At 35.3% G+C, this 23954-nt stretch overlaps 1 protein-coding gene across 1 annotated transcript in view; it reads left to right on the forward strand.

Annotated features, from left to right (window-relative positions):
* LOC135644453 (uncharacterized) overlaps positions 1-23954 on the forward strand; it is a 35163-nt gene that overhangs the window by 1192 nt on the left and 10017 nt on the right. Inside the window, exons 3-32 of the mRNA XM_065162021.1 lie at positions 557-634; positions 718-798; positions 1289-1365; positions 1450-1504; positions 1584-1632; positions 1754-1891; positions 6814-6895; positions 8373-8451; positions 8531-8577; positions 8702-8896; positions 9623-9698; positions 13223-13303; positions 13408-13488; positions 16227-16303; positions 16428-16482; positions 16584-16632; positions 16951-17088; positions 18007-18088; positions 18255-18333; positions 20135-20181; positions 21073-21287; positions 21467-21554; positions 21717-21836; positions 22146-22264; positions 22357-22429; positions 22520-22639; positions 22873-22941; positions 23015-23185; positions 23274-23321; positions 23511-23652. Coding sequence (XP_065018093.1) covers positions 557-634; positions 718-798; positions 1289-1365; positions 1450-1504; positions 1584-1632; positions 1754-1891; positions 6814-6895; positions 8373-8451; positions 8531-8577; positions 8702-8896; positions 9623-9698; positions 13223-13303; positions 13408-13488; positions 16227-16303; positions 16428-16482; positions 16584-16632; positions 16951-17088; positions 18007-18088; positions 18255-18333; positions 20135-20181; positions 21073-21287; positions 21467-21554; positions 21717-21836; positions 22146-22264; positions 22357-22429; positions 22520-22639; positions 22873-22941; positions 23015-23185; positions 23274-23321; positions 23511-23652 — 2811 coding nt within the window. The remainder of the gene's footprint in view (positions 1-556; positions 635-717; positions 799-1288; positions 1366-1449; positions 1505-1583; positions 1633-1753; positions 1892-6813; positions 6896-8372; positions 8452-8530; positions 8578-8701; positions 8897-9622; positions 9699-13222; positions 13304-13407; positions 13489-16226; positions 16304-16427; positions 16483-16583; positions 16633-16950; positions 17089-18006; positions 18089-18254; positions 18334-20134; positions 20182-21072; positions 21288-21466; positions 21555-21716; positions 21837-22145; positions 22265-22356; positions 22430-22519; positions 22640-22872; positions 22942-23014; positions 23186-23273; positions 23322-23510; positions 23653-23954) is intronic.

Consider the following 23954-nt stretch of genomic DNA (forward strand, 5'->3'; position numbering starts at 1 on the left):
AAAATAGAACTAACTTGATGCACAAGGTGCAAAATATGGGGATTGAACCCCAGACTTTCTATAGGGAGACAAACACTCTACATTCCAAGAGTAGGGATAAGGTAAACGTGTGTATGATCTGTTGCATATATGAAGTCAGTATCATCTTTGACCATATTTTGGTTACTTAATCAAATAGGTTACAGTATTTCGTCCAGTTAAAGCTAACTCCAGAATGGAGGCTATGACATGTTTACCTAGAAGGCTTCTGATTCTTTGAATATAAGTAAAGAAGTGCATTAGTTAAATTGATCAGTTTATTCCTTGCACTGGTTCAGTGAAGATTAAAAGAATAGCATAATGCTGGTACCCATGGCTCGTCACCCAATTGAAGTAGGACCAATATGTGCTCTGGTAAATAAAAATATGAGAATCCATGAGGCTGCATATTGAACTCTTAAGGTCTTATTTCTCTTAAAGTATTTAAGATTCCAAAAATTTCTTTACATCTTGTTTTCCAGATCCCATTTTTCTTTACATCATTAGTGGTTTGCTGAATTTCTTTTCTTTTGCATAGGTGCTACATTTGTGATTATTGTGGCCTCCGTGAATGAATTGCATGAGGTTCTCTATGGAGAGGAGAATGTAGCAAAAGGTTTATATATATGTTTCCCATTGTGGTTCTGAGCTTATTTCTTTTATTTATTAATGCCTTTTCAACTCTTTCATGTTTTGTAGGATTATACAAAGGTTCAGTCATTATCTTTCGATCAACATTGCCTCCAAGTCATACTCAGAAGATCGAGAAGTATCTCACAGGTCCAAAGAAATGAGATCTTGAAAGTTTCATTTATCTAGTGTACAGAGTACTGGCAACTTTGGTAGAGCATACTTGACAAAATATCTTCATTTTGATTTATGCTCTGGGTGGCTTCACACTCTAATGTGCATGATGGAACATTTGCCAAGTTCTCTCTAAATCCTAACCTATGAAAATTTTTCTAATCTTCAGTGTGCATGAGGTGTTGCTCTGCATGCATCTTGTTCTGTTTGATGTTTTCAAACATTTTATTAGATGTGTATCCTAAATAGACTTTTCTGTGCTTTTTACCAATTGTTGCTGTTATCACGCTGAGGATGTTACTTGATAGTAAATACTTGGGTGAGTTTTTGACTGAAATAAAATTGTAATGGTGATTTTGTAAAGAACTGTGAATTAGAAGGATCATCTTCTACTATAGTTATGATTCTGTTTTCGTTCAAAATTTAAAGATGCTATCTGTGACTAATTAGCTGTTCTATTGTGCAGAGGAGGTAGGAGATGTGGCTTTTGTTGATGCACACATTTTTCGTGGAGTTTCTGAGGAGATGAATGGAAAAATTATTGTGAGCTATATGCATGGCATTTAATATGTTAAACGCTTTTATCCAATATGTTAAATGAGGTTATTGACATTCAGCTATTTCTAGATTGTTGCATCTGGACGTGGAAGTACAAATGAAAAAATTCAACCTTTCTTCTCAGGTGAAATATATGACTAACATAATTCCTCATTCATTATCATACGTTTTTCAAGATATCTGACTATGTGTCACCTGAACAGCTATTAGCAAGAAGGTCTATTTTTGTCATGATGAAATTGGTACTGGAAGGTAAGTGCTTTTCTTGTGGTTTCTTTTTCCAGGGCTTTAATAAGCAAATTCTTCATGTGTATTTTATCTTGTCTTTTTGGTTTAGTTATTGACTGTCTTGTTTATCCACATCCTTTTGTAGTAAGATTTGGGCTGTGAATAGTCTTCTAGAAGGCATTCATCTTGTTGCTTCTGTGGAAGCCATATATCTTGGAGTTAGAGCAGGACTTCATCCAATGGTTCTCTATGACATAATTTCAAATGCTGCTGGAAGTTCATGGTAGTTACACTATATTTAAAGTCATGTTTTTTCTTGTTAAGTAAATTGGTCTTCTTTCACTTTCTGATGTAGTTTTGTGTATCTGGTCTTGCATCCTCTCTTTGGTGCATTGTATACTCTTCCATCGTCCCTACTTATACCCTGGGTTCTAAGATATATGTGCTATGCTGCAGGGATACTCTATATTCTGTGTCAACCCATATAGAGTCCACATTTGTGGATGCTGGCATGCTATATGCAGCCAGGTTTATTATTTTCCATTGCTTTTCATTTGTCTCTTAGATGATTGTGCATGTGTTTTCATGGGGTGCAGCTGTGCCTCCAATACCCTTAACTTTACCGCAAAATACCGATGATGACACATTACAATGTGGTAATTTGGTTATGAACTTAAAAGGAACATTAGAAAGCAGAAGATTCTGATAATTGGACACAGAACTGACCAAGGTGCTTATATTCAAGGCCATTTGAACATGGTTTGCAGCAAGGTTCGCAATACCGTATCGTACCGGAGTTTAGGGTCTGCCGTACCGAGCCGTACCGCCTGGTACGGGCGGTACGTACCGGTCCGATAGGTTTTCGGTACGCGGACCGACTGTTACCGGTCCGAGGTACTGTAGCACTGTAGCAGTGCACTGTAGTAGTACTACAGTACTCGGTACACCTGGGTGTACCGCTCGGTATACCGTACCATACCGGTACCGAGCCTAGATTGAAATACCGGTACGGTACGGTATTGCGAACCTTGCTGGAGTTTCGACCTGGGCTCGGTACCGGTAACAGGCGGTCCGCGTACCGGAAGCCTGTCGGACCGGTACGTACCGCCCGTACCGGGCGGTACGGACCGGTACTGCAAACCATACTTTGCAGAACACATTGTGCCTGCATGCAATGAATGGCACTGCTTGTATTTAAACACCTTAATCGGACACGTGTGATCAACTATCCTATTTAGTACTGTACTGTTTCTGCTTAATAGTGTTGTTAATTTTGTTGCTATGGAAGTTACTGCTTGTTGAATTTAAGAGAACAATTACCTGATAGGCAGATATGCTAAAATGATGAACATACACAAAGTATGACTGAGTTTTTCTTGGTATGTTCTGTCTGTTTCCATGATGACATATTAGTAACCTAATATTTAACCTAAACCATGGATGCTGACTGGCTTGTGTTATGCAGAGAAGGCATAGGGCATTGCATGTGCTATGCTAACATGTAAAAAATTGGTGGCTTATCCCAAATTTTATGGCTTATCAGTGAAATCTGTGTAGTTTTGGAGGTCAATTAAGTTTGTTGTAAGCAATCAATTATTTTTTGATAAAGTCTTACAGGTCCTAGAAGATCTAAGAATCCTAGTTTAAAGGGTATTATGTCAGTCGATCTAATCTGCAAGGGGTGTTTGCCTTTAAAGGGGATCATTTTGTGCTAGGTGCTATAAAACTATAATAGTTCATCATCATATGACATTTGAGTCATTGAAAACAATAATTCTTGGTGTTAATTTAAGTAGTTCCATGTCATGACTAGATGACAAATTTGTTTGGTGTATAAAACTAGATGGGTGAATTTCTAAAAGCTTGTGCTAAACCATTTTGGGTGATACATGATTAAGAGCCTCTTCAATCAGGTTATTTGGATATTAGGTAACAATTGGTTGGGGATCTATCCTACCTAAAAGGTTCAATGGTGCACCTAGTAAGAATGACTACTTGTGAACCATGCAACTGGCTTGTCATAGTGTGGAGCCACCATTGTGGTGCTATCAGTTACACGTGTCACCAACTAGGGAATAATTTTAGACTAGTTTGACGAGGACACTAAGCATTTGAAAAAGGAGATTGTAGTGGCCCAAATACTTGGTTCGATAGCCTATCGACATGTGAATCAAGGTAAACCAGGTGGTTTGCCTAGTATAAAGCATGTATGACTTACTACAAAGTTTGTACTACCCATTAGGCCTTATATAGGGACTTTACTAAGTACAGGTCTTGTATCGAGTAGCAACTTGTTTTTATGTTTTAGTTTTTTTCTTCCTTTTTCTGAAATTCATTACGTATTAGCAAACATGGTCCAAGCCAAGGATTGAAATTTTATGTCGTACCGGAGTTTCGAGATTCACTCGGTACGATACTGTATATCGAGCAGTATATTTCGGTATACCGCTCGATATATATATATATATATATATATATAACCGTTTTTGCCGACATCGCCTCTTTTCTCCCCGCACGGATGAGGAGAAGTCATTGACAGATGAGAAGAGGGAGAGCGGTGTCGACTCCAGGTTCTCCTCTTCTTCTCCCTTTTCTTTCTTCCCTTGGTTAATACCACTCTTCTCCTCTTCTTTCTTCTCCCTTGGTCACTGCCTGGGGCGAAAACAGCCCCAATCACCTATATATATATATATATATATATATATATATATATATATAAAGGATTCTTCTCCCCGCACGGATGAGGAGAAGTCGTCGACAGATGAGGAAGGAGAACAACGTCGACTCCAGGTTCTCTTGTTCTCCCTTTTCTTTCTTCCCTTGGTTAATACCACTCTTCTCCTCTTCTTTCTTCTCCCTCGGTCACTGCCCGGGGTGGAAACAACCCCAATCGACGGTACCGCCTGAGGTGGAAACAACCCTGATCGACAGTACCGCCCGGTACGAGCAGTATCATTCGAAATTAAAAACCTTGGTCCAAGCTAGCTCGGATTGTACAGGTCCGAAAGCCCAATTAAAAACCATAGTTGGGACTATTATTAGTAGCTTAAGCATATTCGTTGACATAATTAAGACCAAGGTTCGCCATGCTGCCCGAAATGGTGTAGTACGGGCAATACGTATTATTCCTACAGGGAATCGACACACAGACCACCTTATACCGAGTGGTCTATTGTTGGGTACCCATATCGCCTGATATGGGGTATGTACTAGGCAGAATGATCGAAATCCGATTGTTACTAACCTGCATCGGGTGGTAATGGTTGAATTTCAATCGATACCGAATAAGGGCTAAGATTGCCCTGTTTTAAGCGGTCTATCCGATCGTTTGAACCAAAGGAAAGGACTTTTAAACCTTTCCTCCCCCTCTTTCACTCTTTCAAACTCTTCTACTTTCTCAAACTCTTTCTCACTCACATCTGGGCTTGCGACAATGAGGAGTTGCCACAACGATTAAGGAATAGTGGCACATATCTCTCAAAGTTCCACACCCAATTTTGTGACTGTTAGGTGTTTATGGTTCCTCGAGTAGTCTGACTCGATGTTGTTCAGCTTTGGCAGCCACGTTCTGACCGAGGGGATCTTTCTTTTGCTAGAGATGTTGTCCTCTTCACACCAGTGAAAGAGAACAAGAAGTGAGCCACAAAGCTACTCCTCAAAGCCAGAATGTGCTACAAAACTGCTCCTAAGAGCTAAAAAAAATATGTGCCACTATTCCTTCCTAATTTAAAATATTTTTGATGAAATTATACTAGATTTATATTTAGTTCCAACTTAACCTTAATCTAAGTTTTTTTTTTTTTTTTTTCTTTCTATTTTTAAGGTAATTTCGGATGGTTTTTTTATTTTTTTTCTGGCTGTCGGCAAGCACCATCGTGTTGGCACTCAACACATCAGCACGGGGCGGCATGTGCCATGTCGGCCAGCGGCCGACACACTGGCTCGAACTGGTAAGTTGAAGCTTGATTAAGACTAATTTAGTTCTCAAGTTTTCCTTTATCTTCTGCCATTTTCTTGTAATTTTTTGTTTCTTACTCCTTTCCTGAACTATTTAAATGCTGCTTCAATGTACTGCAAAGGATATCTTGCACTCTATATATTGGACTACCTCTCGGTTCATGCCATTTAGGAAAGATGGTACATGGAAAGGGAGCTTCAGTTGAAACACTACTTTTGTGGTTGCCTACCATTACACTTGTAGGCTATCGAAGAGGCCGCATATGATATATAATTATTTTTTTTTCTTGGTACACTGATGAAAATCTGTATTTTCCTTTTTTTTTTTTTGAAAAATTAGTTTCAGATCGGCTTGATCTAATTAGGGATGTGTATTCTCTAAAGGAATCAATCCAATTGACAACTAGAACCAAAGTGATACATTTGATTTCATTTGGTTCTTTCTCTATTGTGATATATTTATATTAAAGAGCTGAAAAAAATGAGAAAAATAACTAAAAATTGAAGTCCATTTCAGTTGGGAACAACCATCTCAAATTTATTAAACTAATTACTATATGCTTATATATATGAAAACAATAAAATTCATTCTTACATATAGTTCGTAACCATGTTCTTAAATGATAAAAGGAATGTCAATGGCAGGTTAAGATCCATATTGCTGACCCCAAATAGGTTGTGACTTTACAGCTTGTTGTTGTTTTAAACAGTATACATAAAAGCATAATCGAACTGCATTTTCTCGATATGAAATACAATATTCTTTTTGTAATTTACTGTTATAAATATTATAGTATCTCTAAATTATAATTTTGAAACCACACATAAATATTATAGTATTTACTGGAGTTGGACATGCCTAAAATAGTACGCCTAGGGAAAATGAGATTTTAGAGTGTGTGCTTTTTTTTAAATATATACACAGTTGGAAATGAAGCATTTGATGCAGAATTTAAGATATCATCTATATATTCTTATGTAACAATAACTTTTGATAAGTAGGGTTACTAACTACAATTTACAAAGCACTAATTAGGTGTCTCTTATCACTAATATGGTTTTTAGCTTAAATAATAATGTTTTAGGCTTATACTACAATAATGTTTTTTCACTATACTGCATTGAAACTAAGATTTATAAATTGTCATGGCCGAGCAACTTGTAATATAATACTATAATAATTTTAGTATTTTACATTTCATCTATGCCAATCTGCAGTAATTTCATTAGTGGATTTTGTGTTTGCAGGATCTTTGTAGATATAATCCCCAAATTGTTGAGTGCTGACCAATTACTCACATATTATTTGAATAATTTGGTGAAAGATACTGTGAGGATCTCAACCTGTTTACTGTCTCTTTTTGCGTCATATTTTATTTTAACTCTCACTAGTTATTTGGAGTTTTTCTAAAAAATTAAGATATCAAATCTGTACTGCTGAATAGATTACACTCAAATGTGTAATGAAATCATAGTTATTTGTGTGCATAAGCGATAATATAGGCATAAACTTTTGCTTCTTGGAATTATTATGTATTCCTATGAATTTATGATTGCGAGGCCCTTATCTTGCTTGTATAGTTTTTTATTTGTCTAGTTGATATCTGACTAACTAAAGGTATCGATGTGCTTGTGTAAATTATTGCAAGGAATATGCCATGACACTAAGTAATGCCGTTTAGCATGACTGTTCAAACCATGCTAGTTAACATGGTTGTTGCAGTCGAATGGTAGTGATGCAATTTTTCCATTTTCCATTTGACAAATAATAAAGCTGTGGCCTTGCTGGCTTGTGGCTATGATTTTGAATTATCAAGCATGCTAATTCTAACATAGCTTGATAAAATGGGCAAATCTAGGGCATGAGGCTACTACCTATCTGGGATGTTTTTGAATTACTCCATGATGTTTCTGAGTGATTTGTGCTTTGCATTTACATATAACAACCTTGGGTTTACTGCTAAAGAATCTGTGTGCCTTCACAGTGACTACTTGTGAAAGAGGAAAAAGCCAAGCAGTAAAAATAAGTGTGTATATCATACTTTATCTCAATTGAAGAGAATGATGTAGCTTGGATATTCTGATTATAAATATGGATTTAAACTCACTAAAGTTGAAGATGAATTAAATTTGACACTTTAGACATAGTTTTATTTGGGAGGTTGTCATAAGAATGAGACTTATGACTTTTGATGTAGTGCATTAATAAAATAATATGGCAGCAATGGATTACAAAATAATTATAATTTCAAGTTTTGAGACATTGTCATGTCAAATCATGTTGTAAGAAACTAAGAATACTATTTGTTTCTCAAACCCAAAAGTGATTGCCGTATGGAACTAACTTCCATTTTTTTAATACAATGTCATTTTTTATTGGAAGGAATTTGAATTATGTAATTTTATTTATTTTTTTGGGTTCTTTTTTGCAAAATATTGTAAAGTAACTGTATCTGCAGATAGAAGAATTCTTGTTAATTATTAGGGTAATGATCATTTATAGCCTAATGCTAGGGATACAGCTTACCTTATTCTTGATTTTTTTTTTTTTTTACATATTCATGTTTCATTTGATTTGAACTCCATATCAATCTTTTGTTGTTGGGATAGAAGATTCAAAAATAACATTAAGATGCTTTATGTGGTTTGAACTCTGTAATATATTGTCTAATGATTGTAAAACCTCTAAAATGGAAATTTTGATATTGGTGTTTTCATTTTTTGTCTGCTATCTTCATGTTTACCATGATAGACAGTGACCTGTATGGTTTGGGTTAATTTGTTCTTATTCTTTGAAATAAATATAGGGTCTTGTGATGGGCATGGCGAAATCCGTTAACTTTCCTCTTCCATTACTATCTATGGCGCATCAACACTTAATACATGGTATTAAAGGAAGTAACAGTATTTTCTTAGTGCCTCATGTACACTGACTCTTGCTTTCTTTGCCATGAATTATATATAGGCTCTTCATGTAAAAATGGAGATGATGCTTCTGCTGCACCATTGAAGGTCATTCTATTCTTTGTGTTCAATCGATAAACTGTTTAAGTTTAGCTCAAGGGTTTTTTGCATGTGATGCTCATAACTTATTGTTCATCTGATTCTATAAAGCTCAAATTCTATTCTTGCTCAGACATGGGAACAAATATATGGAGTAGATATCCAGGATGCAGCTAACAAGAAGTCCTATATCCCAGGGCAACTCGCTGATGAACTTGTTCCAAAATCAAAGGCAGTGAATAAAATTGGTTTTATAGGCCTTGGAGCAATGGGATTTGGTATGGCGGCCCATTTGTTAAGATCAAACTTTCATGTTATTGCCTATGATGTAAGGATTCTATTGATTTTGAACATTTAACATTTTATTAATAATTAGTTTATTCCTATGTTTTGAGCAAATTTTTCATGCTGCTAGAACTTCAAGTATGTAAATCTGAATTGGTTGTTTCTGAATCAGAGTACATCGTTTTAATTATATTTCCTGGTAAATGATATTTGTTCCATATAATGAGATGTCTCTCTAGAAGTGGGAGGGAAACTTTCATATTGTGTATTGTCTTATCCTTTGTGTTTTTCTGGATGAAGGTAATGTGATGAAGTTGTCTGTATCAGTTAGATACTTGGATCTACTGTAATTAGCAAATTTTAAATTTTTTTTGGCAACACCAAAGTTCTTATTCACATAGCTAGATTGGTGTTTCGGACTGTTGAAAATCGATCATGATATGAATGTACCACAAATAGACAATTGGCTGTTCTTTTTTGTGAGTTTTCTGAATGTTTTGTGCTATACTCATGATATAGTTACTAATACTTTTGTAAATAAAAGAAGACATGCAAAAGGTTCACATTGTACTATCTGCTAGCTTATACATCGTTGGTTATGCTCATTTAAAGTGATTCATTTTACTGTCTCTCTGTGCGGACAATGCAGATCAGCTGCCAGACGTAAATCCATGAATGTTCTTGCAACTCAATAAGTTTTCATCATTTGTATAAGCTATCCTCATAGATCTTTCTAATAATTGGTTTTAATTTTCTGTTTGTAAATTAGGTATACAAGCCAACATTATCCCGGTTTGCAGAATTAGGTGGCACCACTGGTGATTCTCCATTGGAAGTATCAAAGGGTAGGTGATTCTCCATTGGAAGTATCAAAGGGTATTTTTGATATCTGCATCATATGCAAATCCAGTATTGGAATGTATAGATTGCCTAGATCTTAGATGCCTTTTATTACATTGTTGTCTTAATTTTCTATGTTCAGCTGTCTTTGAGAGAATCAATTTCCTAGAATTTTTTGAACCTATAATTTCCAATAATATCAATTATGTTTAGTTGTTCAATTGCAAAGGATTCTCTCACCAAAAAAAAGAAAAGAAAAAATCTTACATATTAAATGTTGTGTTTCAAGTTGCTATGCTGTAGTTCAACTCCAATATTTAATTGTTTTGTTGTTTAATTGCAAGGATTCTCTCACCAAAAAGAATTCTTACATCTTAAGTTTTGTTTTTCAAGTTGCTTTGCCGTAGTTCAACTCCAACATTTAATTTTTGACACAACCCTCTGGATCTTGCAAATTTGCTAATCTATTTTTTACCTTGTACTCTTTTGGAATTGGAGCTATGAGTTACCAGAATTCATTTGGTCAGCCAAAACGATATTTGTGTGGTTTTGCGAACATTGATTACTTTCATGAACTGAGGCTTAGTTTGGTGAAACTTCTTCAACATTTATACTATTCATGCCATGTTCTATTTTTCCGTTAGATTGATACATACCATGCAATACAAATCGATCCGATGGCGTGTCGGGTTGGCGACATGGATATGGCATGTGTCTCCAAAATATCGTGTACTAATGATTGAAATACCGTACCGTACCGGTGTTTCGAGCGTAGCTCGGTACAATACGGTACTGTGTACCAATATGCTACTGAGCTCCTAAGGCATATATTAGTGAATGTCAGAGCTTCTACTTTCACTACTGATCTGCTGCTCTGTATCATACTGTTGCTCAGAGAAGGATGACCAACTATCACCGTACTGTTGTTGCTCGTATGATTCTCCATAGTACGATGGCTGTGAATATGATGAGCTTCTTTCTGTGTCTCCATCATGTAGGCTCTGTCGCATCTGCTCATATTCATCCACTGTCTTCCCTTCCTTCATAAATTTGACCAGTACCTTGTCGAGTTTCATGATCTGAATCTTAGGTGACATGTGTAAAATATTGCTCCTTGGTCTATGCACCACCCTCAAGTTGTGTAGACGAGACCAATGACTACCCAACATCGCTGCCATCATCCGTCGAGGCATTGTTGTCCGTGTCGCTGTCATGTGTTTGGACCGAGCGAGTTGTTGAATGTGATTGTGAAGGTGTCTCGTCGTCCGACTCGATTCTTTCCAACAATGTGATTGATGCTACTGCCTTCCCCTTTGCTTTTGCGCATTGGGCGAACGACTGTGACCGTTAGGTGTCTGTAGTTCCTCGAGCGGTTTGACTTAATGTTATTTGACTCCTGCCACGTTGTGATCGAGGGGGATTTTCTAATCATACTATTAAAGATCTTAATTACTCTCAAATTAAAGAAAGAGAATGCATATCTCTTGATTAGAAAGTTCTTCCTCTTAATCTTTCTAAATTAGCCTCGATTCAATTCACAAATCGTTGTTATATAGAATTTAGAAGAGCACAAATGTGAGAAAAAAAGAGTTTGAGATAGTTTAAGAGAGTATGCGAGTGAAATGAAGTAAAATAGGGGAGAAGAACAGTTTAAAAACCTATGATAAAGGGCTCCAACAGTCAATTTGACCGTTGGAACACTGTTACCAAGCTGTAATGGTCGAAATCGATCATTACCGAGCTGTGTCAGGCGGTAACGATCGAAATTTGATATAACCCCGTATCGTTCGATACGGGGCGCTTTTAAGCATTCCACCCGGTAGCGGGCTGTCCGTGTACCGGTATGCTGTCGGATCGGTACGCTTTGCCCGTACCAGGCGGTATTATTCGAAACTGTATACCTTGTTATGTACATTCAAATTTTAAAAAAAGTTACGTGGTGCTGGTGCATGCTAGCATCTTCGTGTCTCAAGTATGTTGGGATATGATGATGAGCCCTATGCTCAAAAGTCAAAACATCAAACCATGATCCATGTACCAGTTTTGAGCAAAAAAGGAAGGGATCTATAGCCAGCATAAGTCTAACTATAAGGCCTGTCATAGTCTTCGCTTTTTGGTTTAGACTTTAGAGACGTAAAATCTGAGAAGTAGAATTGGTGTTTACGCAATCCAGCAGGTAATTTAAAATTTTAAATTAAATAAACCTGTCTTCTAGCTTCTTTATGGGAGAAATATAGCATGCTACCTTCATTTGAGAACTAGGTTGTATTCTCAAATCAAGTTGCATAGCTCTTTCCCGGTGGTTGTGCTTTGCAAGGAACAATAGAACACAAACCTTTCTAAATCAATGTATTCTAGCTTGTTTTCCTTAAGTGTTCCTTCATTTCTCTGGATGTAGTAATCACCATATACATACCAGATCTGCAAATCATTCATCCATCTTAACAAAATAGCCTTTTGGGTAAGCAAATACAAAATTCTTGTTCCCTGAATGAGATATTTTGGCCAAAATGTATGATTTGGTCTTAAATCATTACCAAGAGAATATTTTCTTTCACTCCTACATACATGAGAAATATAATACTATCTTCATGCAAGTTTTTTGCATTTAGAGACATCTTGGCCAAATTTTCTAATTTAACTAGTTTCATAAGATATGCTCATTGGGATTAGAAAACAGGTTACAATAAATATTAGTTGATAATAGTTCATTCAACTTGGAGTTAACAGTATCTCAACTTTCTCTGCTTTGTTAAAATGTAAAGAAAGGTGGTTAATAAAACACATTTATAGAGCATGATAGGAGGTTTGCATTATTCATATAGTCTTGGAATATTTTAACTGAAGTGATGTATGGTGCTGAATCATGTCATGTTTGCCACAATTTAATCATTCCATTTTCAAGAAAGGATAAAAATATCTACTTTAAGCAAGGTCTGCCATACCGAAGCGTATCGCCTGTACCGGGTGGTACGTACCGATCCGACAGGTTATCGGTACGCGGACCGTCCGGTACCGCTACTTGCTACAGTATAAAAAGTATAAAATTATTCGGTACACCAGGGTGTACCGCTCAGTATGCCCTGATGTATCGCCCGGTACACCGGTACCATATCGTACCGAGCCCGGGTCGAAACGTCGGTACGGTACGGTACAACAAACCTTGACTCTAAGTATCAATCATAGAGTCTTATGGACTTGTTATTTTATTGGTCATCAGATACATATGTAAGAGATAAAACTCATAGAGTAAATTGTTTGTTTTAGAATTTTATAAGTTGATAACTTGGCATAACAACTGGTGCAATAGGTGTCTTTACTGAGAAAACTGAAAACAATTCTTCTGGTCAGAAATTGAATGTTCTAAATATTTCTGGAAGTCTTTGTTCCCATTGAATCATTTATATCCACATAACTCATAATTAATTTGTCTGTTGTCATATAAGGTGGCATGTTCCTTGTCTTTTTTTGGATAGTACAATTATAGTACTGGAAAGCTTCATTTATTTGATTACCTTGTATGTCTCAGATGTAGAAGTGCTTATAATCATGGTTGCTAATGAATCACAAGCTGAAAATGTATTGTATGGAAATGATGGTTCTCTTTCAGGTAATTCCTGTTGGCAAAGAAGTATAACTTATACTAGAACAAAGATCATTTATTTCACATGTGAATGGAGCTTTTGGAGATTATTAATTATGTTTTATTTTCAGCACTTCCTTCTGGAGCAACCATTATTGTTTCTTCGACGGTCTCCCCTGGGTTCCTGATTGGTCTTGAACAACGCTTAAAAGGTGGGCCTTATTAGAGATGTCTTATTAAATTGTGACAGAAGTAAGAAAAAGAATGAAGATATGTCTATTTATGCACTTTTTATAATCTAATCAATGTATTTTGTGGCTCAAACTGATGGACTTTTAGTTACAACTTACAGTTCGTAAATCTTCTGAAAGTTTAAGTTGTTTCAGTTTCTAGTTAAACTTCTGAAAACTGTTACTTTTCTTCAGTGTATATTTTTATCCTTCTGATTGATTTGTTATTTTGGCTTGTTAAATGGCCCAAATGCCCTTCCCGACCAAAAACTATTCTGGAGGTGTATTTAAGTATTTTGTTCCAAAAGTTAATATAGTTACTCATAGCTCGGAGGATATTTTGTAATACAACTATGAGTACTTCCATCTTTCCAATCTTCACGATACAAATCCAATTTCTCTTCTTTAGGTCTATTTTTTCTCTACTCTGTTGTCTATTTGTCACAAGTCCTTGACATTGGGTTGAAATATGTGTTTCTGAAGAGAAAATGACTTTATGATATAGCATCAAAATCTCATTGTACCGTGGATATACTCATATACATATTCAATCAAATATTGAACATGATATAATCAATCAATTCCCGACTTTGTTTTCCCCTATTTTTCTCTATAATTGAGTAAGTTCTTTTATATTGACACTTTATTTGCTTTCAGCAAACTTTGATATTTGTTGATGACTTGATATACAATGAAAAAGTTGTTGAATGTGAATCACGGGTTGACAATATTCTCCATGTGATCCTAACAGCTTGACACATGGTATGTAGGAGACAAACAAGTTGTTGAACGTGAATCACATGTTAACAATATTGACACTTTGTTAGTTTGTTTGCCTTCAGCAAACTTCGATATTTGTTGATGACTTGGTATATAATGAAAAAGTTGTTGAATGTGAATCACGTGTTGGCAATATTCTCCATCTGGTCCTAACAGCTTGACACTTGGTATGTAGAGACAATGACTAATGAAATGTGGTAAAATTAGGGATATTTCAGACTGCACCATCTACTCACTTGTGCTGATACTTTTGCATCTACCCCTAACATCCTTTTAAAATTATTATTTATTTATTTATAGATAATTTGTTTTTCTTATGCTATAATTTTTATATGTACTCACATACATAAATTTATAATAAATAAAAACTGTTACAAACATTAAAAATTAAAATTAGAAAAGAATCAAAAGTGTAAGTGGTTCATTGGCCAGCATGGGTTGGCATGTCTCTCTTTGAGGGCCTAACCTATAATATTTCTAGCTTGACTCTCTGTTTCAACCCATATCATTACATAACTACTAGCTCTCCCAAAAATTTGTAGCACAACAAATTTCATAGCCATCCTGTTCCTCTATACTTCAATAGATGTTGGTGAATGGGAGGCCTATAGAACTAAGAACTCAGAAGAGAAGCTTCTAGACATCAGCTAGTTGGAGAATATATGGACATTTTCAATTCATTTTAAATAGAAAGTTAGAAAGTGTACACCATCCTTGGTAGCAAGGCATAGAAATACTCAACTTTTAGAGGGCAAATAGATTCTCAAATAATTTTGTTTAAACTCCAAAAATTATATTGACCATTTCAGATTCTTGAAGATATTGTCCCCAGACAACTTTAAGATAGAACGAAGGAATAGAAAAGTAGTTATCTTTCTTAAATTTTTCACTAAAGTTTGTTAAATCCCCTCAATAGAAGATGCAAGGTTCACAATGTCATTTGATTGATACTGTACTGATTGAGGCTCGGACTGATATGATATTAATTCTTATCCGTGTACCAACACTTGATAGCCAACAAATATTGAGTTTCGGAATATTAAAAAACATTGAAAAAACAAAAAGAAACATTGGTACAGAGCAGCCCTGTACGATCCTATACCAGGCATACCATCCACTTTACCTACTGCTCGTACCAGAAAGTTATGGGCCTAATAAAATACCGCTTGTAAGTTATTGGACCGATAAATACTGCTCATATTGTACCATTTTGGGTGGAAACCTTGAGAAGACTTTTATAAAGTAGGATGGAAATGAAAATTAACTGAGGAGCGTCCAAGGGTCAGTAATATCCCAATATGGCTCCATAAGCCATACACGTAATGTTGTAGCATAGTCATAGTGGAAAAATTAGGTCTGGAGCAAGCCTGGAAAATGATTAAGAAATGCATTGAAAGAGACAACATACATTGATCCATTAAGGAATCTTTTTGTTTGAATGCCTACTCATCCAATATGAATGGTTGTTACTGCTTGTTATTAATTTGATATGTGATGAGCATAACTCATCAACATTGTATGAGCTATGAAGGATAAAATTATTGCAGTGCACAGAGAATTATATGTATTAATTGCCATTTTGTGTTAGGTTCATAAGATTTATCATGTCAGCATCTTTGTAGTATGTTGTGTTTGTATACCATGCCTGGTTTAAGGCTTTATAGATTGTGCCACTTCACATGGAAAATAATTCAGGTCCATCTCATATTTAGGTGCTTCCATGATGCCTTTTTAGAGTTTAGAGATATTTTGAGCCTTAACCAACAGTAGTCGAGTCTCCCAATTTTTTAGCCTTACACCAGTAAGAACTTGATAATCTAAATGAATATGTTAGTCGACATCCTAAATTCCTAATAGTATTAAAAACCCTGGTTATTGTATTGTAGCCTTCAATCCATAATACTTTGTGCTTCCATTAAAAGGCTACATTTTTCTCATAGGTGAAAACAAAGGTTTCAATTTGGTGGATGCACCAGTATCAGGTGGTGTTAAAAGGGCAGCTGAAGGAACACTCACGGTAAAATTTAGTTCTTGTCTTCTTGGTGCCTTTATGTCAACTAAATTTCCTTCAAATGATGCATATCAGGAAATCCAAGTGCAAGTTTTTCTTATCTGTTGGTTTTCTCTTCTTAAATACTTAGATTATGGCTTCTGGCACTGATGATGCTCTTTCAAGCACTGGTAATGTTCTTTCAGGTAATAATTCTTTGACTTGGTCAGTGTTAGAAAAAGAATCATTCTTTTTCTGTTTTGAAATAGTTGGAAGGATGCAGATACTTAACATGTATGTATTACAGCACTAAGCGAGAAGCTCTATGTCATCCAAGGTGGATGTGGAGCGGCAAGGTAATTGCATTCTAATTTGAAATGCATAGGAAAAGTTAGCTCAATAATTCAACATTTATCTCATTTATTTATAATTATTCCTCGAGAAAAGAGTTCTACTATATTAAACTTGAGAAATAAGTTCTTTTATATTAAAATTTTAAAATTGAGAAGGGATTCTGTTCTATCAAAAGTTATCTAGGGAATGTGAATAGCTTATTTTTCTGTCTTCTCGATTCTGTCATGCTGACAGCGTAATATTTGCAGCCTAAAATTGAACAGATTATTATTATCTTCAATCATGATAATAATCTTATTAACCTTTGCTTTTCTATCCAGTTCTGTTAAAATGGTTAATCAGTTGCTTGCTGGAGTTCATATAGCTGCAGCAGCTGAAGCAATGGCATTTGGAGCTCGGCTGGGATTAAAAACCAGAGAACTATTTGAAATTATAATGCATGCAGGAGGTTATTCATGGTTTGTTCTTGCATTTTTTCTTTCCACTTATTTAGAAGTTTTCATTGAATTGAGTACATTACTTTTCTGCATAAGTGAAATAAAATGGGTCGATTGGGTTCTGCTTCCAATCACATATGGTAAGGAAAGGTCAACATAACTCTTTGTTTCAGCTTAACTTTCTCAGGAAATTTCATATTATAAATAATCAAAGATACATTTTTGCTGGCATTTTTCAAAATTGGCTGGTATGGATCTAAATTATTTGGGATCATGTCACTCCGAAACTAAATCTAGTTTCTATTTTTCTTCCTCACATAGTAGTCTTATTGCACAATCCTTGTTGGAGAGCTATCTCTTTCTTGCTTGATAATGATGAAACAGCTCCATTTCAATTTCCTGTTCTCACCATTGATATGCTGTGCCAACATCTACATTTTCACTACTATATTTTGATCATCAAATTGGTTCTTCTCCTCTTACATTGGCAACAATTTTTATTGGGATGGGGCTTTGGTTAGGTGATAAAAATGCTACTGATCAAGTATTAAAATTTCAGCTGCACTAAGTGTCAGCCCATTGTGAGAAAATGGAATGTCACATTTCATGCCACCAGTGCTAAAATTTCTTATGATGCTTTTGCCCCTATATTGGAGTTTTACCATTGTCATATTATTTAATTATTGAGGATGATGATGGTTTTACTGACTAGGATGTCTAATTTTGGGATTTTTTGAAATTTATAAAATAAATTATTGTCAGTACTAGATGAATATAAGTTGTTCATAATTATTTCAAAATAAAATCACATAGTTTTATTTATTTTGTTTGTATATAATTGGATCGTCCTTTAAACTGATTTTGAGTTTTTATCTTTTATTAGATTGTTATCCTTGTATCTCGTAGTAACTAAAATCATGCATCATTGATTCCTTTCAGGATGTTTGGGAATCGCGTCCCTCACATGTTAGAAAATGACTATACACCGTACTCTGCAGTTGATATCTTTGTGAAAGATCTCGTATGAATTCGTTTCTATTTTTTACTTATTCTTTTGTGAACTTCTATTTGTGGATGTAAAGTTGACTATGGTTTTACAGAAATGTCTGATTTGTTGATTTAAAATTGAATATGGTTTTACAGATACATCTGATTCTTTCTTTCCTGTTCTTGATTGATATTTGTAGGGAATTGTATTGAATGAAAGCTCCAGTCTTAAGATCCCACTTTATTTATCAAGTGTGGCTCACCAACTTTTTCTATCAGGTTAAGTTCATTTTCCTTAACATCCCACTTGGATGTGTTTTTCTTTGCTTTTTATTGTGCACCTTCTCTTCCTTTTAGTGAGATTTGTCGTACTATCCTCATCAAATCTACTTTGTGCAAACAAGTTCATATTTCAGCACTAGGATTTAACAGGAGATGTAAGGATCCATTTTCTTGTAGTAATTGTATTTCTTTTCAATATTTAGGTATCCCGTTATACTAAAAATACTTCTCAGTGACATTAAGCTAATCAGAGAACTCTTCAGGTTGAGATCGGTATTGTAACTCTGACAATTCAGTCTTGATATTGTCATTTGCATGGAGAAACTTCTCCATAGCATACACTTCCATAACTCATCTAAATGCTAAGAGGTTCACATCTTTGGATTTGTCACTTGCATAATTATAACTTGGAACTTCTATGGCCAGGAGTTCCTTGATGTTCAAGGAACATGGTATAATCTTCAGCCTATTTCATAGAGATTCAATTCCTTCAACCTTTTATCTTCTTATATCTAGTCATTCTTTCACAGCATTGCCCTTTACCTCTTCTATTTGTCATAAGAAGAGGAAAGTTGTCCAAGAGCATAATATGGTTCTAATGTCAAATGATGTGGAACAAGGAGAGAAGAGGATAAGAAAACTTGGCATATGAAAACGATACCCTATTTTTGGTCTTAACTAAGAGCTCTATTGTAATTCATAGGTTGATATGGGTTAATTCAAATTTTGCCTCAGAAGCACCTCTCCCCCCTCCTCTTACAGGTTTCTACATGTTGAATATCTGAACTGCAAACAAGGCAATTAATTGACTTTATTTAGTAAGAAACAAAGTACATACTAGATACCACATAACATTATTCACTCATGGTGCGTTGGAAATTTGGAACTTAGAACTTAGTTTTGAATTGGACTGTTTGGAACATAATGCTCAATAACTTGGTGACTTGAAACTTGAATATATTATATTTTAAATGTTGTCATTTATCCTAGTAACTATCCTTGTACAGCATCAGAAATACTATTTGGATTTTAGTCACCACACTTTACCAGTATATTAGTATGTTTTCTTTGGATATATTAAAGCAGTTTACATGATATCTGTGTTTATCCTATATAGATGTTTCCCCAAACCACAAAACTAGGAATGAAATTGCAGAAATCCAGATTTTCATACCTTTTGCATTTGCAGACTTGGTATCAAAATTTCTAGGAGCTGGTGAATGATATTATGTGCTTGCCTCTCTGATCGCTGATAGGATGACTTCACATGGCAGTCTCCTGTATGATCATGGACCCTCACGATGAAGATGAGGAAGGATCTCTCTTTCGCAGCCCGTTCTAAGGTGGCACTAATGGTTGGAAGAGACGGGAAAAGTGAGGAAAGAATAACTAATTTGTTTTGAGAGGATGAACCTCACCTCCCACCTATTTATAATGATATGACTACGTCCTTTGTCAAAAGTCCTTGTCAAATAATACTTTAGGAGTACCCTTTTTACTTGGGTAGTTGGGGAACCTGGACGTGTCTGTCATGGGTGCTCAGTTCAGTTCCAAACCTGAAAGTCCAAAAATACCTTTTCATAAAGACAACCATTACTGATTTATGCTGTTAATAACACAATAATATTGTTTGGTCCGCTTAGATTTTAGATGTTCAACATTCCAATTTATCAAAGTTATCTGGCATTATACAGTTCATTTCCTTTTGATCTAAGAGATTGGTGGCCATACAGCACTATCCATGCCCCTCATTATTTGACCATTCAACTTTGATTCTATGAGCTATCTCTTGTTGCAGGTTCATCATCTGGTTGGGGTCGATGTGATGATGCTGCTGTTGTCAAGGTATAATTTTTTGGTGGTCTAAGTTCCATCTTATTTTCTTTTCTTTTTTATGTTTAGTTTCTTAACTTTACTAGATACATGAAAGCTTTAGCAGGACAATCAAAGAGCAGTTAATTACCATCAATGGAAAAAATAACTTCCATGTGATTTATGAGTGGTGCTACTCAAAATCTAATTGTTTTTAAATATTGTTTGTGGAGTTGACCATGGAAAAATTCGTTCTCCAATTCAATGGGGCTGATTGAGATATTGGGTTGTCATACTGTGGACTAAACCTACCATCCCCTCAGATATGGTGGAAAAAGTTGTTTGACCTTCTGATAGAGAAGATTGAGAGATGAACTCACACTGCAACTTTTTGGGCCATCTGAAAGGAAAGCAATAACATAGTTTTTCATGGGTGCCTCTAACAACTAAAATGATCATTCCTAGCACACCCATCCTTGTTTCAAAGGATTCCAAGCATTTTTCAGCCTCTTCGAAATTGCAGATTTTGATGGTTTTGTGGATAAAGGATCAGCCCATTATGTAGTTACATTTTCTTCTCTTTTCTTTCTTCTTTTATATTTCTGTTGTGTATTCTACTTCCCTTAAATTTGTTCCATCTCCTTGTTGAAATAAGCCTGCAGCTGAACTTCTCCACTTTAATAAAAAAATCTGCAACCAAATAGATCTGTTTTTCATTTGTGCAAGTATAGCTTATTCAGGCCTCAACTCACTGATATTCAGAAATTTGACTGAATTCCATGCTGCAATATGCTGAAATACTCACTGGTATTAAGTAGTATGTTTTTAATGCATGAGTGTGTTCTTTCCTGTCTACATCTAGTGAAAGGAAAGTTTAGTTTCTAGGTTATGTTTTTGATCTGATGAAACCTTGTTCTTTGACAGGTATATGAAACATTAACTGGTGTTAGAATTGAAGACAAAAACCCTATTATCAGTAAAGTAGATATGTTCAAGTCTCTCTCACCAGAATGGCCCGGGAATCCATTGGAATATCTTAGTTCAATGGAATGTCAAAGTAAATCTAAAGTTTTAGTGGTCTTAGATGATGATCCGACTGGAACTCAAACTGTCCACGACATAGAAGTCTTGACAGAATGGTAAGATTTCAGGCTATCATGTTACAATTAATCTCATGATTCTCAGATTCATTTCCTTCTTCAGATTTTGATGATTTGTCGTCAAGGATAATGAGTTATTGATAGAAACAAACATTGGTTATATTTTTGTTACACAAATTGTTGTTGGCCTTACTTTTTGTTGAATGTTGGAAATGTAGGAACATTGAGATGCTTGTTGAACAGTTCAGCAAAAGGCCTACATGTTTTTTCATTTTAACTAATTCACGATCTCTGACCACTGAGAAGGTATTGTTTGACAAAAACATTATGGTCTATATACCTAGTTTGCAACATTTTCAGTACTTCTATTGATCAATCTCTTTGTTATCAAGTTATACATGCATCACTGATATGAAATTTAGGGTATCTTTCTTCTGAGAGTAATATCCTTCCTGTGACATTCCACAGGCTATTTTGTTGACCAAAACCATATGTAGAAATGTAGAAGCTGCAGCTCAAGCAGTGAAGGGCATTGATTTCACTATAGTACTAAGAGGTGATTCAACTCTTCGGGGTCACTTTCCTGAGGTAAGGCTTCAATTCTTCTTGTTTGTTTCACTGATAAAGTTCTCAAGTATGCATTTGTATGTGTTTTGCACTCGTGGAGAGAAAATATAGAAGGCATATGTCATGTTGTGCCATTGTCGCACACCTGCGATATGATGGTAAACAGCACAGCATTATACAGGCAGTCTACAATATTTACCACGTGGATGAATTTTGACACTAGCACACACTACGCTCTGTTGTTCATTTTTTAAATTTTTTACTTTGAGCTAATCATGTACAATATGATAATAGTTCTCATATATTGTCTAAATCTGAGAATTTTTCCAGGAAGCTGATGCAGTAGTATCAGTACTAGGAGAGATGGATGCATGGATCATTTGTCCTTTCTTTCTACAAGGAGGACGTTACACTATTGATGATATCCATTATGTTGCAGATGCCGATAGGTATATCATGAATTTGCAAACTGGAATTGTAAATTCTAAAAATCATCACTGTATCCTACTCTCCTTCAGCCTCATCTTGGTCACATATGTAGGCTTGTTCCTGCTGGAGAGACTGAGTTTGCTAAAGATGCTGCATTTGGTTATAGATCTTCCAATCTTAGAGAGGTAAAGAAAGGAACTTTTCAACATTATTTTATCAACATAAAGTTTTGATAGAACGAAGGAGGTAAATTTGATTCTTCATATAAATAATAGTGGGTTGAAGAGAAAACAAAAGGACGAATTCCAGCCAACAATGTTTCATCAGTTTCTATTAACCTCTTGCGTAAAGGAGGGCCAGCTGCTATCTGTGAGCATCTTTGTAACCTGCAAAAGGTATAAAGAATATTAACATGCTGACTCATAAACTGTATTATTTGTTTTTGATATACTAGATCTTAATTCTTGGTTAGGAACATCTTTTCTAAGTGCATTTATTTACTTCTTGATTGTCTTCATACTTCAATTCATTTAAATTACTAAAGCAATTTGTCTTATGCATACTGTGATAAAATTAATTCTTATATGATTATATCTAATTTCTTAGAAATTCATGATATGCTTGATAGGGTTCAATATGCATTGTAAATGCTGCAAGTGAAAGAGACATTTCTGTTTTTTCTGCAGGCATGATACAAGTAAGCTAATTTACCAAATCTTTTAAATGTAGTTGTTTTTTTCTTCTTCGTTAACATCTTAAGTATTATGCAGGCTGAAATAAAAGGAAAACGTTTCTTATGTCGAACTGCTGCAAGTTTTGTGTCTGCTCGAATTGGAATAGAGCCAAGACCTCCCATCCGCCCAAGTGATCTTGGCATAACCAAAGACACAAGTGGTGGCCTCATCATTGTGGGCTCATATGTGCCTAAAACGACAAAGCAGGTCTGACTTTTCCGTTTCTCTATTTTGTTGATTATTTTATTTCAGTTAACTTAATTCTGATCTCTTGTTGTTGTGTCTACATACTCAGGTTGAAGCACTTATATCACACTTTGGCCCAAAACTAAAATGTGTCGAGGTTAGTTCCCTTTTCTAATGAAACAAGAAAAGTTCGTTGATTATGTGTAAGAGTTTCATATGTTTTCTTGGGTTTCTTGTATGAATTGCTTTTTCCCTCTAATATAAATGCAGGCTGCAAATTATTTCATGTGCTAGTTGTCTATCATCTAGTTTGTCTTTGGGTTAATGGGCCTTTTCTCTAGAGCAGGTCTCAGTTGATAACATTTCCATGAAATCAATTCAAGAAAGAGATGAAGAGATCAATCATGTAGCAAATGTTGCAAGTGCTTCTCTTAAAGCTGGCAAAGACACTCTTGTGATGACCAGCCGGCAACTCATTACTGGAAGATGTCAGCATTATCCTTTCACTTTCTCTCTCTGTTTTTTCTTTCTTCTTCCATGAGCTCATTGTTCTTATAGCAGTGCTCTATCTTTGAGAATGTATGCATTATATTTCATTTATTTTAGAGAAATCACCTTATTTGATGTTCTACCTTTTAGTAGTAAAAATCAGAGTATATGCCTCTAGAAAACAATTATATAAATATAGTGTGGCACGCTTGTGACTTGTGAATTTATAATAAGTTTGATAATCATTTGCACAAAGATCAATGATAATAGAAAATGATCAGCTACAATTTATTGCATACAA

Source organism: Musa acuminata, chromosome BXJ3-8 (assembly GCF_036884655.1).
Source record: "Musa acuminata AAA Group cultivar baxijiao chromosome BXJ3-8, Cavendish_Baxijiao_AAA, whole genome shotgun sequence".
NCBI lineage: Eukaryota > Viridiplantae > Streptophyta > Magnoliopsida > Zingiberales > Musaceae > Musa > Musa acuminata.